This window comes from Scaptodrosophila lebanonensis, unplaced genomic scaffold (assembly GCF_003285725.1).
Source record: "Scaptodrosophila lebanonensis strain 11010-0011.00,11010-0021.00 unplaced genomic scaffold, SlebRS2 tig00000123-arrow-arrow-pilon, whole genome shotgun sequence".
NCBI classification, from domain to species: Eukaryota; Metazoa; Arthropoda; class Insecta; order Diptera; family Drosophilidae; genus Scaptodrosophila; species Scaptodrosophila lebanonensis.
This window is the reverse complement of record NW_022060581.1, coordinates 1,211,986-1,227,553: the sequence shown is the minus strand read 5'-3', so window position 1 is coordinate 1,227,553 and position 15,568 is coordinate 1,211,986. Positions and strand designations below refer to the sequence as shown.

The 15,568-nt window shown below is 38.8% G+C and overlaps 2 protein-coding genes across 3 annotated transcripts in view; one reads left to right on the top strand and one right to left on the bottom strand.

Moving 5' to 3' along the window:
* The first annotated feature begins 715 nt into the window (after positions 1–715).
* LOC115628691 lies at positions 716–13,645 on the top strand. 2 transcript variants are annotated; one of them, XM_030524867.1, is made up of 4 exons: positions 716–744; positions 10,822–11,330; positions 11,392–11,545; positions 13,114–13,645. In XM_030524867.1, the coding sequence occupies exons 2-4, from the start codon at positions 10,832–10,834 to the stop codon at positions 13,142–13,144; spliced, it is 684 nt and encodes a 227-aa protein (XP_030380727.1). In that variant the 5' UTR covers positions 716–744; positions 10,822–10,831; the 3' UTR covers positions 13,145–13,645. The 2 variants fall into 2 exon arrangements, with proteins under 2 accessions (XP_030380727.1, XP_030380726.1); XM_030524866.1 differs by lacking the exon at positions 716–744 and having other exon boundaries at positions 10,734–11,330.
* LOC115628690 (uncharacterized protein DDB_G0286299) overlaps positions 6,325–15,568 on the bottom strand; it is a 36,447-nt gene continuing 27,203 nt past the window's right edge. The window contains exons 3-7 of the mRNA XM_030524865.1: positions 8,820–9,207; positions 7,940–8,741; positions 7,720–7,863; positions 7,158–7,367; positions 6,325–7,061 (exon numbers count right to left, since the gene is read on the bottom strand). Coding sequence (XP_030380725.1) covers positions 6,889–7,061; positions 7,158–7,367; positions 7,720–7,863; positions 7,940–8,741; positions 8,820–8,822 — 1,332 coding nt within the window. The 5' untranslated portion in view covers positions 8,823–9,207 and the 3' untranslated portion in view covers positions 6,325–6,888. The remainder of the gene's footprint in view (positions 7,062–7,157; positions 7,368–7,719; positions 7,864–7,939; positions 8,742–8,819; positions 9,208–15,568) is intronic.

The window sequence follows — 15,568 nt, the reverse complement described above, 5'->3', positions numbered from 1 at the left end:
TGTGTGACACAAATCACAAAGTATATATCAGCTCTATTTCTAGCCCCGGAATGTGTCGGTCGATTTTTAGCCGCACTTCTGTTCCAGCCAAAACTAACACCTTTACTGGTCGGAAGTAAGGGGCAGTGCCCACCAAGTTATACGTCAAAAACTTAAGCTTCAGCTGCTGATGTACGGGCTCCCTATTTTTGTCTGTCTGTATGATCGCAAGGATCTCCAAAAGTGTGAGAGCTATAATAACTAAACGTGGCATACATTTACGTAAATTGTTTTTAAGTTTTGCAAAAATGCTTTGAGTTCTAATGGGATTTATTGACAGGCATGCCAGCAGTTTTGTTGTTGGTCCACATAGGCTTAGATAGTGGGTATTTGAGAGTCGTACTCAATGCCCAACAAGAAGGAATGTCAGCTGAAAAGCTCTTAGCTTATAATTTTATAATTAAATTTCTTCAAAAGACTTTAGATGTAGAAAACACAGCACAGGTGTAGTGGTGGGAAAAATAAAAAAAATAATTTAATAAAAAAACGGATGTGCATAATATACTAATCATAAATTTCCATTTTATAATACCCACTATATTATACATATATTATTATGTATTGTATTATTATTATTATGTAACAGGCAGAAGAATGCATCTCCGACTCCATAAAGTATATATATTCTTAATCAGTGTGAAGAAACGTCTGTCTGGATGAACGCCTGGATTTAGGAAACGCCGAAGCCCACATTAACCAAACTTGGTATGTAGACAGCATGAGTTTATTTAATTCATTTGATTAGTTATTTTTGAGAAATTGTTAAGAATATTGTTTTTTTTTTAATAATTATTACAAGCTAACAAACTATTTAGAGCTTTGTGAATACAGTAATATGTTTGTATTTTCGTTTTCAATTGATGCAAGTCAATTCATGCAATTATATTGAATGTATTTATTTTTAATGTCCGTTATGCATTATATACTCATGGAGCTGTCAAAATAAGCCTTCATTTCCGTAGGCCTTTTCACTGTAATCCCTTTTCCAACAACAACCACAAAACAAACAACTGCATATGTTTATACATGTATGTTCACATCCATTGCTATTAATGCCCGTTCGTTTGCCAAGCACTTACGGCATCAATACGTCAAATTATCAATTCAACGGACAAACAAAAAATGGGAAAGCCGACCAAACCCACCATTCAACATTCAGCATTCAGCAGAGCCTTCACTTGTCCGCCTATTGATTTATTTATTTATTGCCTTCAGTTACACGCAGTCGTCCTCATCCCGCGATTCCAGTCCCCTCCCCTTCGAGGCCTCTTAAATGATACGCTCATTAAAATTAATTAGAAATAATGACCGCAAATTATGCGACCAACAATCGTAATGTGTTCTCCACCGTCCCCTTTTTTATTGCCGGTTGCACATGACGGACAGAGATGAGAAAAAAAACTACCTAAGCATGCAGAATTGTATAATAATTTGTATTTATTCGTTAGTGACAGCCATTGGCTTCTTTTGGCCGGCAATCAAGAGAACTTAAACTAAATAAAACTGCAGAATAGAAAAGCCTGTAGGAAGAACAAAAACATCTAATAACGAATCCAACTCGGTGGGGGGCTATCAGAGGCGTTATGAGACTTAACAAAAAAGAAAAAGAGTTGAAAAATATAAAATAACAATAAACAATGTAAAATTACAAAAATATCTAAAAAAAAAAGAATCCAACTCGGTGGAAGCTATCAGAGGCGTTATGAGACTTAACAAAAAAGAAAAAGAGTAGAAAAATTAAAAATAAAAAAAATGTAAAAAAAACAATGCAAAATTACAAAAATATCTAAAAAAGAATCCAACTCGGTGGAGCCCTCATCAGAGACCTTATTAGACGTTAAAAATGGAGTTGCAGAAATTACAAAAAAAAAGTCAAAAACAAGTAAAGTTAATTCAAAGAATATTTCATTAAATTATTTAAATAAAAAAAAGATAAAAATATAATTAAAAGCTACTATTATTTATTGCATTCTTGCTATTGTCTCGAAAACGCTCTCTTACTTTACTTACTTTACATACTTTTTCTTTTTAAATATATTTATGCTAGGAGGGGGCTTGCAAATTGGCTATAACAAAACAGTTAACTATTACAAAGGCGCCAAACGCTCTCTTAAATACTGACATCATTATAATTTGCTGAAATTGGTTTCCTGCTATTAGAAATTAATGAGTTTAAATGAAATTAACTTAAATGTATGTGTGTGTGCGTCCGTCAACTGACGACCGCAGCTCCTTCTCAGCCAAGTTGTCCCTTTAAATTAGCCGAAATAACTTGGCCAAGTTCGCAGTTTCGCAACAGCAAACTGCCAGAGTAAACGTTACACAACAACAACAGCAACAACACACACACAATAATAACAGCCCGAGCCCGAGTCTGAGCTCAAGGCAAAGTCAAAGCCATTTACATAAAGCTATGCCCCCATGCCGTCCCATTACCTGGCCGGGCGGGGCCACGGTGCCATAAAAACAAAAGTTAAAGTGTTAAATTGTTCAACTTGAGTTGAGTTTTTGGGCGTTGGCTTTGCAATGTTTTTAATTAATAAGTGAGGCGCGGACGAAAGGCACACAAACACTTAAGGGGGGATTTTACTGATGAATACAAAAGGGGCGGGCGCCAAAATATATTCACTGCTCGGGCTTATGTGGGGCTGCCGAATATGAACAATCAACGTGAGCGCTTAAGCTTGTCGAGCTGTTGGGCCCCACATCCTTTATTCAGTCTATCAGTCCAACAATCGCTTGTGCGACAAAAATACAAACACAGAACGCACACACACACACACACACACACACATGCGCAGCCAACAAATTTTCTAAGCCTGCTCGCCACTCGACCTTTTGTACATACATGTGTAGTATGGATTGGGCCTGCACTTGATGTTTTCGTTGATTTGTCTGCCACACATGTGCGAAAAGTCAACAGCAATCAGCGGGTTGTCTGGCATTTCGAGTGTTGTTCAATTTTTGTTGCCTACTTTTCAGCGTCTCTGAACCTCAAAGCCGAATATAATCGCTCTACACAGTGGGCAGTTTTCGTCGAAAGCTGTGTTCCACTTAAAATGTGTATTAATTGGACAAATGTGCTAATATTTTAATTGCCAGTTGATGGGAGAGATAAAACAACAGGTGCACAAATAAATAAATTGCAAGTTATTCTTGTTTCAAAAATTCATCAGTCGTGTACTCTATACTCGAGGAGCTCGTCTCTTAAGTTGTAATGTTCATTGCTGGCCCTCAGGATTGAGGAAAATCTTTGATGCATTTCACAATTGCAACTTGAATGTTTTTAAAAAATGATTTTTTTTTATTAAAAAATAATATAGCCCATGTTAACCGCCGATAGTGTAGCTTCCCAACAGTGAAAGAATCCATTAAATCGGTCCAGTAGATTCAGAGCCTTTTTCATTCAAACCAACAAACAATCGAATAATATATAATATTAGTATAGAAGTATAGATGTCAACTATATTTTATTGAACAGGTGTACGGTTAGCTAATGTGCAAGCTTTATCCAGTTGTATATTAAGGGGTAATACAACAATTGTCCATAAGACATTTTAGCGGACATTCGCATTTCAAAATAAAATTTTCTTCTTGTGGACGGAACAGGATGATTCCGTTTGCTATTAAATAGTGCTGTTAGTTCGTCGTAACTCTATTCGACTCTATTCGCTATAACGTTCATCACGTTCAACGTTCTTGAGATTCTTCTTCTTCTGACTCTTGAAGTCTCTGAGCACGTATTTCTGCTACACACATTGCTAAAGTTTGAGCTTTTCGGCGGCATTATTATATTCGGTTGATCCTCTCTTTCAGTCTGAATTTTTCATTTTCATTTCATTTCATTTAGAACAAATTACAGATAAATGTGAAATTTGTGAATTTTATATATACGTATATAGAAGAGATCTATCTAGAAGAAACAAAATACAAATTATTTAAATTATTGTAAAATAACATATAATTCTTAAAAATTATGATGTAATTTAAACATGGAATCACGTAGAGAAATCCTGTGGGGAGATCAGTTAAATATTTCACAATAACACAGACATTCCGAACTCGATAAACAGACAAAATATTCTTACGAACCTACCATCGCTACAAAGTTAAAAGCCCTTTAAATAAATTATCATGATGTGTACAGTAGCCGCAAAAGGTACACTTACTAGTCCGCTTGTGAGCATCTCATAAATTATAGGAAACTCTACTTACGAGAATATGGCATATTCGTACTTCAGTTGGAAAGACGGCAAACGAAAACATTAGTCTTCACTCAATTGAATCGAAAGCTGGGCAGTGGCTTCAGGCTAGGGCTGTTAATGTGTAAAATAATTGAGCATACGCCCCGTGAACCGCAAAGCACCACACAGCTGATTGTGGGCGAAGAGCGGCGTCCTTTGTTAGTATCATTTGTTGGTACGCACTTGCCTTGGCCATTAATGTGACTGTTGCTTATATCGCCCACAACCATAACCACAGCCAGGGCAACAGCAACAAAAACAACAGACACAATGTGAAAAACAAGGGGTCCCTGGTGAATAGGTAGAGTACGAGTATGTCTGTTTGTGTACAGCATTCAATATTAGCCGTATTTGTTGCTTCAAACGATGATGTCAACAAAGCTGCTGCCTTTTGATAAAATGAGGCTGTGGCTATAGCTCTGTACTCTGCTCTTTGCATTAAATGCGGGCTAATTTGTTTTCAAATTACAACAAAATGAAAAAGTTCAGCTAGAAATCGATAAAATGTAAGATCTCGTCAATTGTTGTTGCTAGAGCTGAATAGGACCCTCTACTATGTGTTATTGAGGTGAATCTTTTTATGTGATGGTCTCGAATGCTGCATCGACAACCTTTTCTGTAACGAAACAGGCGCACATAAATGAACAGCAAATAGACCAGCTGGCGAAATTTAAATTATACTTGTAAATGTAAACAAAAATCAAATGTAAATGTAAACAAAATAAATTCGCAATCATTTGCTTAAATGGTTAGTGATGGCTGCATCGGCAACCTTTTCTGTAACGAAACCAATAGCACGGTTCATATAAATGAACACAAATAGACCAGCTGGCGAAATTGAAATTAAAAATGTAAACAAAATAAATTCGCAATCTTGTTTAACCATTTCTTTTGGTTGTCGGGAATATTTTTAGTGAGAAAAGGAGCTACATTGTTTGAGGCTATGGAAGCTATGCTATGCCTGTTTTTAGCGGGTTTTATAGCTATTTTCTAGTGGGTTTTCTATCTATTTTTAGTGGGTCTTGTGGACATTTTCTGGCGAGCTTTCTATCCTTTCTCTAGCTACTTATAATTGTTTTTCTATCAATTTTCTAGCGGGTTTTCTAGCTATTCATAGCCATTTTCTTGCAATTTTCTAGCTCGATAGCATTTTCTATGCTTTTCAAACCGAATTCACATTAGCCAACAATTATTGGTGAATAATTATAGAGGCTCTCCTCACAAATCTAAAATAAACAATTAATTCTAACTAAATCAATCCAATAGAACCACTAAGTCTCACTTCTATCACTTTTATTTCTTCGTTTCAAAGTCAATTTAAAGCTAAGCGAATTATAAATCCCAGCCACCCAATACTTACCGCTAACTGAGAGCACCATCTTTAGCATGTTTTGTTTTCTTCTGCCAGCGCTTTCAGTAAAAATTATTGCAGCATTTATTTTTGATTTCATAGTCGTATTTATTTGAATTGGAATTGTTGTTCTTTTTTTTTAATTAGTTAGTTTTCGTATTGGAATTAAATTGTAAGTACAATAAATTGTTAAAGAGATTTGCCATTTTTGGTTTCAATTAAATTTGGCATCGTTGTTGCTAGCTAACAACAACAACATTAAACATTAATTGAGCACATATTATTATTATATTATTATTACTCGTATGCTGTCTACTATTTGAATTGAAATATTGTTTTAAAAAAATGCTCATCGAACTTTAAACGTGGATGTGAAAAGCATAATTCGATCTGTAAAATGCTTGCTAACAAAAGAGAGGTGGAAGCGGCGTTGTGGAGGATGGGGAAGGGTAGGAGACGGAAAAACCCATTTACAGTTAGACATTAAGATAAAGGACGCACCGATATAGGCCAGCGCGTTGATATGTTTGAAAGTTAAAAGTAGATATATAGTATGTACGCGATTGTATTCTATGTAGATATATGTATATGCAAGGAGGAGACAATATACACGATACGATACGATATGATACGATACGATACTATATGTTCCAATTCGTTTTGATTTGATTGGACTTTTGATTTGCATGTGTCTTACAGATGTATACATATATAGTTTTGATTTAGCAATAGATAGTAAAGATTTGCTTGAAAGTTTACTTAATACTTGTAGGTAGAACGGAGAGAACCCTTCTTCGTCCGATCTCTAAATATTATTAAATATAAATATTGTATAAGTATGTATATAGTATGTGCTATATAGATGAGCATCAACGCGAATGCTCATAAATAAAGTAATTCATGTTAATTATTGATCAAATTTATTTAGCTGTGCGTTGTAGCAATTATTGTTAGATCGACGAATGACTAGAATGAAGGCCCAATTCATTTATGGGAGGCAAGGGGGGCAAACGTGATTTGTTGAAAAATGTCACTATTATATTAATAATTAATTGTAAATTGCATTAACTGATTTGTTTAAAATAGAGATATGAGCCGACACTACAAGCCTTAATCAAAAAGTACACACATATATATGTATATATATATATATATACTTGTATATATATAGTATGTACATATATGTCGTTGAATAATATCGATATGAGCAAAATTGGATAAATGTACTCGTAACATCACTTCTTAGGCCACGCCTCAATCGTAGCTCAGGGACACCGCCGACTTGGGCGTGGGCAGTGGTGAGGTGGTGTTCTCCTCCTCATCGTCATTCTCCTGCGAGTCCTCCGGCTCGCCCAGCGCATGCACAAACTCATAGAAATCGATGCGTCCATCACCATCCACATCCACCTCTTTGATCATGTCCTCAACTGACAAGAACAGAGCAGAAAAGAGCAAACAATAAATATTTTAGTGGAAAGGGCAAGTCTGGGAAGAAGGTGGCCGATCGACGGAATTCTACTCACTGTCCTCCTCATCCAAGTCCTCGCCCAGGCACTGCAGCACGGCACGCAAGTCCGAAGCAGTTATGTAGCCGCGATTGTGTTTGTCGAATACGCGAAAAGCATCGCGCAGCTCGCGCTCCTCTTGATCGGCGGATGAGAGCCCGGACTTGTCCTCGTATGCCATGTTCGAGAGTATGTCAACGAATTCCTCAAAGCTGACGTTACCATCGCCTGCAAGAGATATAGAAGAGAGAGAAGAGGATATATCTAAAGAAAAGAGTGGCAACGATTGACTTGAAGAAAAGGCCGCTTTGAACTCAGATCATGTAAGAATTTAAATGTCGAATAGACTTAAAATTTGAAAAAAATTGTATCGTGATCCAACAACAATCTTTTTTATCGATATGAAGTCTCAAAAATTTAGAAAAAAGAAAGATGATAAAGACGAGCATATAAGTGGAGTAAGGGAATGGTTAGAAGCAGAGGCAGGACAGGTAAAGACAAATAAGTTCGAGGTAGGGGTGGAGTAATAGAAGCACTATAGGCGATATAGAAGAGTTAAACAATCACGAAGGCTACTCACCATCGACATCGATCTCCTGCAGCATCTCCTGCAGCTCCTCGACGCGTGCAAACTGACCGAGCGAGCGCATAACCGTGCCCAGTTCCTCCTTGGTGATGCAACCGTCGCCATCTTTGTCAAACAGACGAAAGGCCTCACGAAATTCTGTAAGCCGTCGACAATCAGCGACTGTTGCTAGCTCGGGCCAGTATACTTGTATATAGTTTGTTTTCTCACTTACCACGCATTTGACCCTTCGAGATGCAACGACGCTTGTCCGTCGTGTCCGCATCGATGGCTGAATCGACGGTATAGGAACTGGCGCGCTGCGAGAATTGACGCGTTTTCGTTTTGCGTTTGCTCCGAGTGCCACCGCCACCGAGTCCCACGCCGCCCCCAACACCTCTGCGTACACTTAGCGAGGCCAGATCAGCGGGCGCGTGCGGTGTGGGCGACTCATCGCAAAAGTAATCTTCGCTGCCTAAGCCACCGGCCTCATCATACTCATCGGCCTCGTCGATGTAGGCGGCTGTTGCGACAGTCTTACCCTTGCTCTTGCCATCTCCTTGCTCCACCTCTCCATCCTCATCGACATCGTCCTCCTCCTCCAGTTCGTACTCGTTTTCGTCACAGTACTGCTCATAGACCACATGCTCGCTGAGATTCTTCTGGGCATAGCTTACGCGCGTGCTGCTCCGCTGCCGGCGCACCTCATGATGCGTGTCGCATGACGAGGAGTCTGTGTCTCCATCTGAGTTGGCAGCGCTTGTTGTGCTTCGTTGTGGTTTCTGTTGCTGTTTTTGTAGTTGTGTGGTCACTTTTTTGCGTTGTTGTCTCTGACGTTGCTGTGGGTGCTGCTTTCTCTGTTGCTGCTGGCCAGCCTCTAGCGCTCCCGTCGTCGCTCCTTCACTTGTGTTCTGCGCCTCTGCTGACTGTTCTGCCTGCTGCTGGTGCTGCTGCTGCTGCTGTTGCTGGTCCTGTTCCTGCTCCTCTGCCGACTGATCGTCATCTGGTTCATCGCCACTGACCGCCGTGTTCCTCGTCTAAAGTGTGCGTAAAGTGTGCTTGCGTTAGGCATTTAATGGCGCCCAATGTGGGGCCAATTGAAAGCTCAAACTCACCATTAGCTGCCTTAGCTCCCGAGCGAATGTGGAACCAGTTAAAAATTTATTAACTGCCGTAAATAGCTTTTTTCCTTCCAATGTGGCGGCCTTCGTTACAGCTGCGTTCACTCGAAGAAATGTGCCCTTCTTCTTCTTCCTCTATGCGTCTGTTCCGTTGTCGTTTCCTCGTTGCTAGTGGCTGCTTCTACGGTCTTCTACTCAATCGCCTGTCGCTTCGTTCCGGTCACGTGCTAATTGACAGCGTCAAGCGACAACGTCTTGCAGCAAAGTTTTAATTAGCCGCATTGGCTGCGACAGCCACAACGGACAACACGGACAACAACCAACGACTGACACTCCAACTTTTATACTCAACTGTACTTGTCAATAATGCGTGGTGGTGTTGCTGCAAATAAATAAAAATAGATTGGCACACAAGTTAAGCGACAACAAAGCTCATATCATTACCAACAGCTGCACGACCAACCGAGTGCCCCCGCTGGCGTGTATCTGTGTGTATGTATGTATGTGTGTGTGTGTGCATTTATGTGGCACGTGTAACGAACGTGATATGCTAATGAAGCATATTGCCGCATCGCCGGCCACAAATTGCAATGCTCGACGTTTCTGATTTCGCAATATTCCACAGCATGCACAGCTAATTTCGGGCATTGCATTTGTGCATTGGCCAATAAAACGATTAAGGGATTACGGAATTACGGAAGCCAATTTAAGCTGCAGGTGTACAATTTTAATCAAATTTAAGCGCCATCTAAATTATTGATTATCCCACTTAACACCGTTTTTTTTTTTTGTTCTAATAATAAAAGGACAGAACACAGCTAATAAATATGTGTTGTCCTGCCAGCTTTCTTCCTCCTCAAAAACAATATGATTTTGAATGTGTGGAACGCATGGATTTGTCTTTTTTCATGGGCGTGTTCATGATACCAACTTTTGTCCTCCCAAGATCAGTATTTATTACATACTTAGTACTATACTAACATAAAAAAAAGGATAAAAGAGATGTCCATTAAGATATTTGTCACTGTATTAGGTTTGTGAAAAGAGAGAGTATTTATATTTCTAATCAGCACGACGAAAGAAATCGATGTGGATAAGACCGTCCATCTGTCTGGATGAACGCCTAGCTTTCGGAAATGGCTGAGGCAACATAAACAAAACTTGGTATATAGACGCTCCTAATCCTTAGACAACACGAGTTCTTTTTTTTTATTACCCCCACCCCTCACTCTCCATGCCACGGAATTTCGTCAATACTGTCCACATTTCAAAAGCTACATAAAGCACACTTTGCACACAATATAGTATAATTATAATTATCTACGTGGCGGAAGTTAGTCTGGGTATTTCATTTTAATGTTTGCTTGCTTGACTGTAGCGTTCTCTGTTGTTCAAGAGACCCTGTGAAAATGGTCAAAAGGGTATGTGAGGCTTATGAAAAGCATGTAACATACAGAGGGAAGCTTCTGCTACATTTCTAATCAGCATGGCAAGACAAATCAAAGTGGCCATGTCCGTCTGCATGGATGAACGCCTAGCTTTCGGAAATGGCTGAGGCAAGAGCACAAAACTCGGTGTTTAGACTCTCCAAATCCTTAGGCAACACTCTGCATTATTGGAAAAGTATTGTTGTTTCTGAAACATACTATGAATCGGTCTTATAACTTTTGTCAGCAACCTTTCCCTTTAGACAAAGAAACTTGATTGATTGTTGAACCACATTTTATCACGAGTTATTAACTAAGAAATGTTTACTCTTTGTTTTTTTTTGCGTTTACTATTTTAATAAATGGATGGATGATGAATGTGTGTTCCCTGGGGACTTTTTGTTGCTCGATTGGGTCAGTAGGCTTTGATCCGTTTGCTTCACTTGCCCCATGTGGGAACATTTTTACTTGACTATTACAATTATCAGACACACAGACAGCAAAACATTTGCTCTCCCATATTGTATTTTTTTTTATTGTTTTTGCTTTTATTCGATTTTGATTTCAAGACACTCTCCCATGGAGGCCACTAGAGCTGTTTCTTGCTCGGCTCTAACGAACAACAACTTTAATGTGAAGGTGCTGATTGAGAAGTTCGAGCGCATGAGCACGGCAGAGAGCATTGAGGAGCTTACTGCCTCCTTCAGTTCGGCGCAGAGCTACGCCAAAAACAGCAGCAGCAGTACCAACAGCTTCTGGGAGACCCAGTCGCTCAACGGTTACGTAGCCCAGACTGTGGCTAAATTTGATCCGACCTTTCTCTTCAATCGCGTCTCCCGACGCGTAAGAACAATGCAGGCGCGTAATAAGCCGCAATCAGCCCTGGCCGAGCAAGTGGAAAAAGGGCAAGGCGATGCCGATGGCAAAAAAGTCGTGCTGGCCGTGGCACAGGACCAGTTGACCGAGGAGCAACTGCCCCTGGATCTCGAAGTTCGCTTCTGCGTACCGCCGACTGAGGCGCCGCAGGATAAAATGGCGGCTGTGTTCAGTCGCCGTCGCAAACAAAATAAACACAAAGGTGAGTGATGGCTGCTTTACTTGTTCCTGCAGTCATTAATGTTTCTATTTGCGCCTCGCAGCGTTCACTGTCTTGCCCAAATTTATCTCTCGCATTATTCAAGCGCTGCGCAATGCTATTCTGCGTCTCATGCGACTGCTGAAGGGTCGACAATTGCAGGAGCAAGCCGGCCAGGAGCCAGATGGAGTAAGCAGAACGCTTCCCTGTTCGATCGTGTAAGTCCAGAATCATTTTCAAATCACAATGAAGATCAAATGCATAACACTATACAAGAAAATACACATTTAAAAAAAAACATCAAAAAAAAAAAAAAATACAAAATATATTAAAAATGTTTGGTGTTTGGACAAACATCGATAGATCTACGATATATCGCAAGAAAAAAAATCTTTTTAAATAAAATAAAAAAAAAACATCGATGCATCATGTTCAAAATATTGTCGATGCTCGATACATCGATGTTCGTTTTACCTCCCTAATTGGAAAACCTACTCGTAGAGCAGTAGAGCTGAAACAACATCAAAGTAGCGAACTTCTACAAATGCGGAATTTTCAAAAAGCCTATATTAATGCTTGTACATACTTGTAGTGTATTTGGTGTTAATTTTTCAACTTCTTCATATTCTTCATATTATTATCCTTCCTCAGGTTTTTTGTCCCCTTCAATCGAGTTCCATTTTTGCAATCAATAACATATTAATGTATCTAATAAGACAGCAAGATAATAATAAGCATTGCTATTAGAATCTTTCAAATAACTATCTCCTATAGCCCTGGTAACACCATTTACATATTATATTTTGCTAATATATTTTTTTATTATTAATACAGGATTTCTTTTTATTAAAAAATGCATTTGTTGCTTTAAACGCGATTTTTTGCAATGAAAAAGTTGTAAATAAAAACATGGAACATCGGAAAAAACATCGATACTTGAAATAAATTACAAAGTAGGGATGTAAAAAGATGTAAAAAACATATATGTATCAAGCATCAACATTGTTTTTACCACAATGCGTCGATGTTTTCCGATAGTTTTTTGCTAACGATGCATCGATGTTTGTCCAAACATCGAACATTATTCATGTTTTGTTGGACGGTCACATTTCTTTGTGTGGTTTACCGAAGAAGGTATATTTGTATTATAAATTATTTGATGTTTTCATAAAAATGTGTATTTTGTAATAAACATTTTAGATTGTTAAGCATTTGATCTTCATTTTTTCGTATATAATGTCACACTTAATATGCTTATTAGGCTTAGCTGCAACGCGTCGTTTTTAAAACTGTATTTAATCAGTTTTCAAAAGTCAACATTACTAGTACCTTATTGATTGACAACATTAAGTAAAATACCATGGCAGTCTCTCTTGATATATAAACATTTTTTATTTCAAACATCTCTGTTGATTTTCTGCCTAATCTTTGCATTTTTTGTATGGAAAGTTAAATTTTTAAAACATCGATGTTTTTTGCGATGCATCGACCATGCATCGATTTTTTATAAAGAGACATCGATGTACAGCAACATCGATGTTTTCCCTTCGACTTACATCGCTATTACAAAACATCGATGTATCGATATTATACCGATATCAATAACTTTGAAAGCAGTCGATTGTTAAATAAACGAGAATACTTCTTACTACACTAGGAAAGCATAGAAATTTGACCAACGTTTTGCTTATAATTTAAGGTCTAGTGTAATCCTTTTAATTTATTTATAATTTGTTGGCTCTGTCCGACAACTAATCCGAACAATTCTTTCTCCGACTTCTTACAGTAGCGAACCAGCGAGCGGAAGTGTCTGCTGAGAGATGTCGCTTGGCCCTGATGAGGGTCTGGCTTGGCAAGGTAAATAGTTGGCATTAGTGAATATTTGTATGTAAATCAAGAGCTCGGCTAAAAATTATCAAGTGTGCTGCAAATTTATGGATTCGGTTGGTAAAACATTTCAAGCACCCCCCGGCGCCTAACGGACCATTTTCTCTTACCACCCTCTAGCATGGGGATGGTGATGATATATTTGAAGAACTCATTTCAAAATTTGCAAGTTTATTAAAAATTCTTGGGTTTGATTTAGGGAAAGAATTTAAAAGTCTTTCCATGCTAAGCGATTTCTCTAACAGTCAACAATCAGAATAAGGGATCCTTTGGCGAAACAATCTAGTGGGTTGGCAGAAACAAACAATTTCTGTTTGAATACCTTTTGATAATACTAACTTGTGTAAACGAGAAATTTTTAGGTGTATTGTAAATCTTTCGGCTCGTTTTCGGCTACTAGACTAAAATAATATACTTGTAGTAGATGACAATTGTGATTTTTTTTCCTTTGGTACTAAGCTTATTTTAAACATTGAATATGGCTCATTTGCAGGGCGCACACACACACACACACACACAGAGGGGCAAGCACAGATGGGTGTTCGCACGGAAGGAAGCTGCAAGCTGAATGCTCAAAATGAGCGCCACACCATGGACGCAAAAAATGAATGTGAAATGGCCAGAGGAAAGGCCAAAGGAAGTGCCAAGGCTGCGTGTGCTCATTAAATAGCACATTTGAATGCTTACTGCCACATCACACCCTCCCTCCCTCCCTCACACACACACACACACGAACAAACGCACACAAAAGCACATGCATGTGTGCGAAAGAAAGAATTGTTGCTTGGCAAAGGATCTGCTGCAAGAGACACAAAAAGGTAAATAGCAATGCACTTTCCATTTAATTAACATTTCGCCATTAACTTGGCCAGCAAAAAGCGTTTTAAATCAAAATAAACAAATTACAATGGCTCAGTCACATTTGCATTTAAAGGCACTTTAAATTAACATGCATTTGAAAGCTGCCCCACACACACACACACACACACACACACCTACGGTTAATAAGAAAAAAAGCCAAGTTGCTGTGGATTTTGTTGACAACAACAACAACAACAAGTCCCCCCCCCCCCCTCCACTCCCTTCGCCTTTGGCAAAGTTTTGCCAAGTGACATGAAATAAATGAAGATGCTTGGGTTGCTATTGCTGTTGTTGTTCCCCACAACTAATGCACTTTTGCAGAACTTTGCGCCAACATTAGTTTCTTAGTTTGTTTGCTTATTAGCAGCAGTTGCGGCTCAGAATTGCGCGACAGCTGCACAGGATTTGACGCGGGGTGGCGCACAGGCAACCTGCTGGCATCATTAAATAATGAACATTTGATAAATGTAATAAGGCGACTATTTCAAAAAGTTTTAATGACATCCAGCCCGCCCCAGCCTTTCTATTCCAAAGCATTGCGCTGAAAAGTATGCAACAATAAATTCAAATAACAAACAAAAATTCGGCGACTCTGTTTCCATTTATATTTCCAGTTTCCTTTACAATATCGCTTAAATATGGCGGAATCGAAATTCAAATAATAGCTTTCTCACTCAGTGATTTCAATTTCATGTTCGAATTCCTTCTTTTTCTTTGTCTTTCTCTAATATTATTTCAAACCTATATCTATTCTCTAATATTAATTCAAATTAGACGCCCGATTTGTTGCCTAGTTGCTTTTCTTGTTAATAGCTTTTATTGAAAGTGTTCAGACTACACACATTAGTATCCTTCCCAGCTAGTTCGGCTTAATGTTCCGATGAGGCCAACACTGGCCTCACTAAGCGATCATGTTTGTACTAGAGTCAAGTGTCTTAGCTGCCACTTGGTTATACGCGAATAGTTTGGAAATCGGCTTGCCATCTAGAATGACTGGAAGAAGGCGTCGCCACTGCAGTTATGCGGCAGTCCGAAGGATTGTCTCCTCCGACTAGCTTTCAACTCTTGATAGCATTCTGCCATATTCTGCTCCAGCCTAGCATTTAAAAACAAGTGGGAAGTAGAATATCGTGTACCTAGAATAATAATATACATTTTTTTAAAAATAAACAATTAAAAAACATAAACAACCTGCTGAACGCGCTCAGTCATTAAAGATTTAAAAAAATGAAGAAATTTATTGTTTTTAATTTATTATTCGCTCCTTCTCCCTACTTTCTCCCTAAGTCGAGTATTCTGCACAATAATTTGTTGCTCGTAATATGCGGCCTCTACGCTAATGTTCGTGTTATGCGATTAATTCAGCATTTTTTGTCATTCATTGTAGTGGTTGAAAATTTATGACATGTCAGCGATGCAAAGTATTTGAGGCAGAAACGAGGTGGGTGGTGGGTGGTGGGAGGAGGCAGGATGCAGGGAAGGCAGGAAGCGGC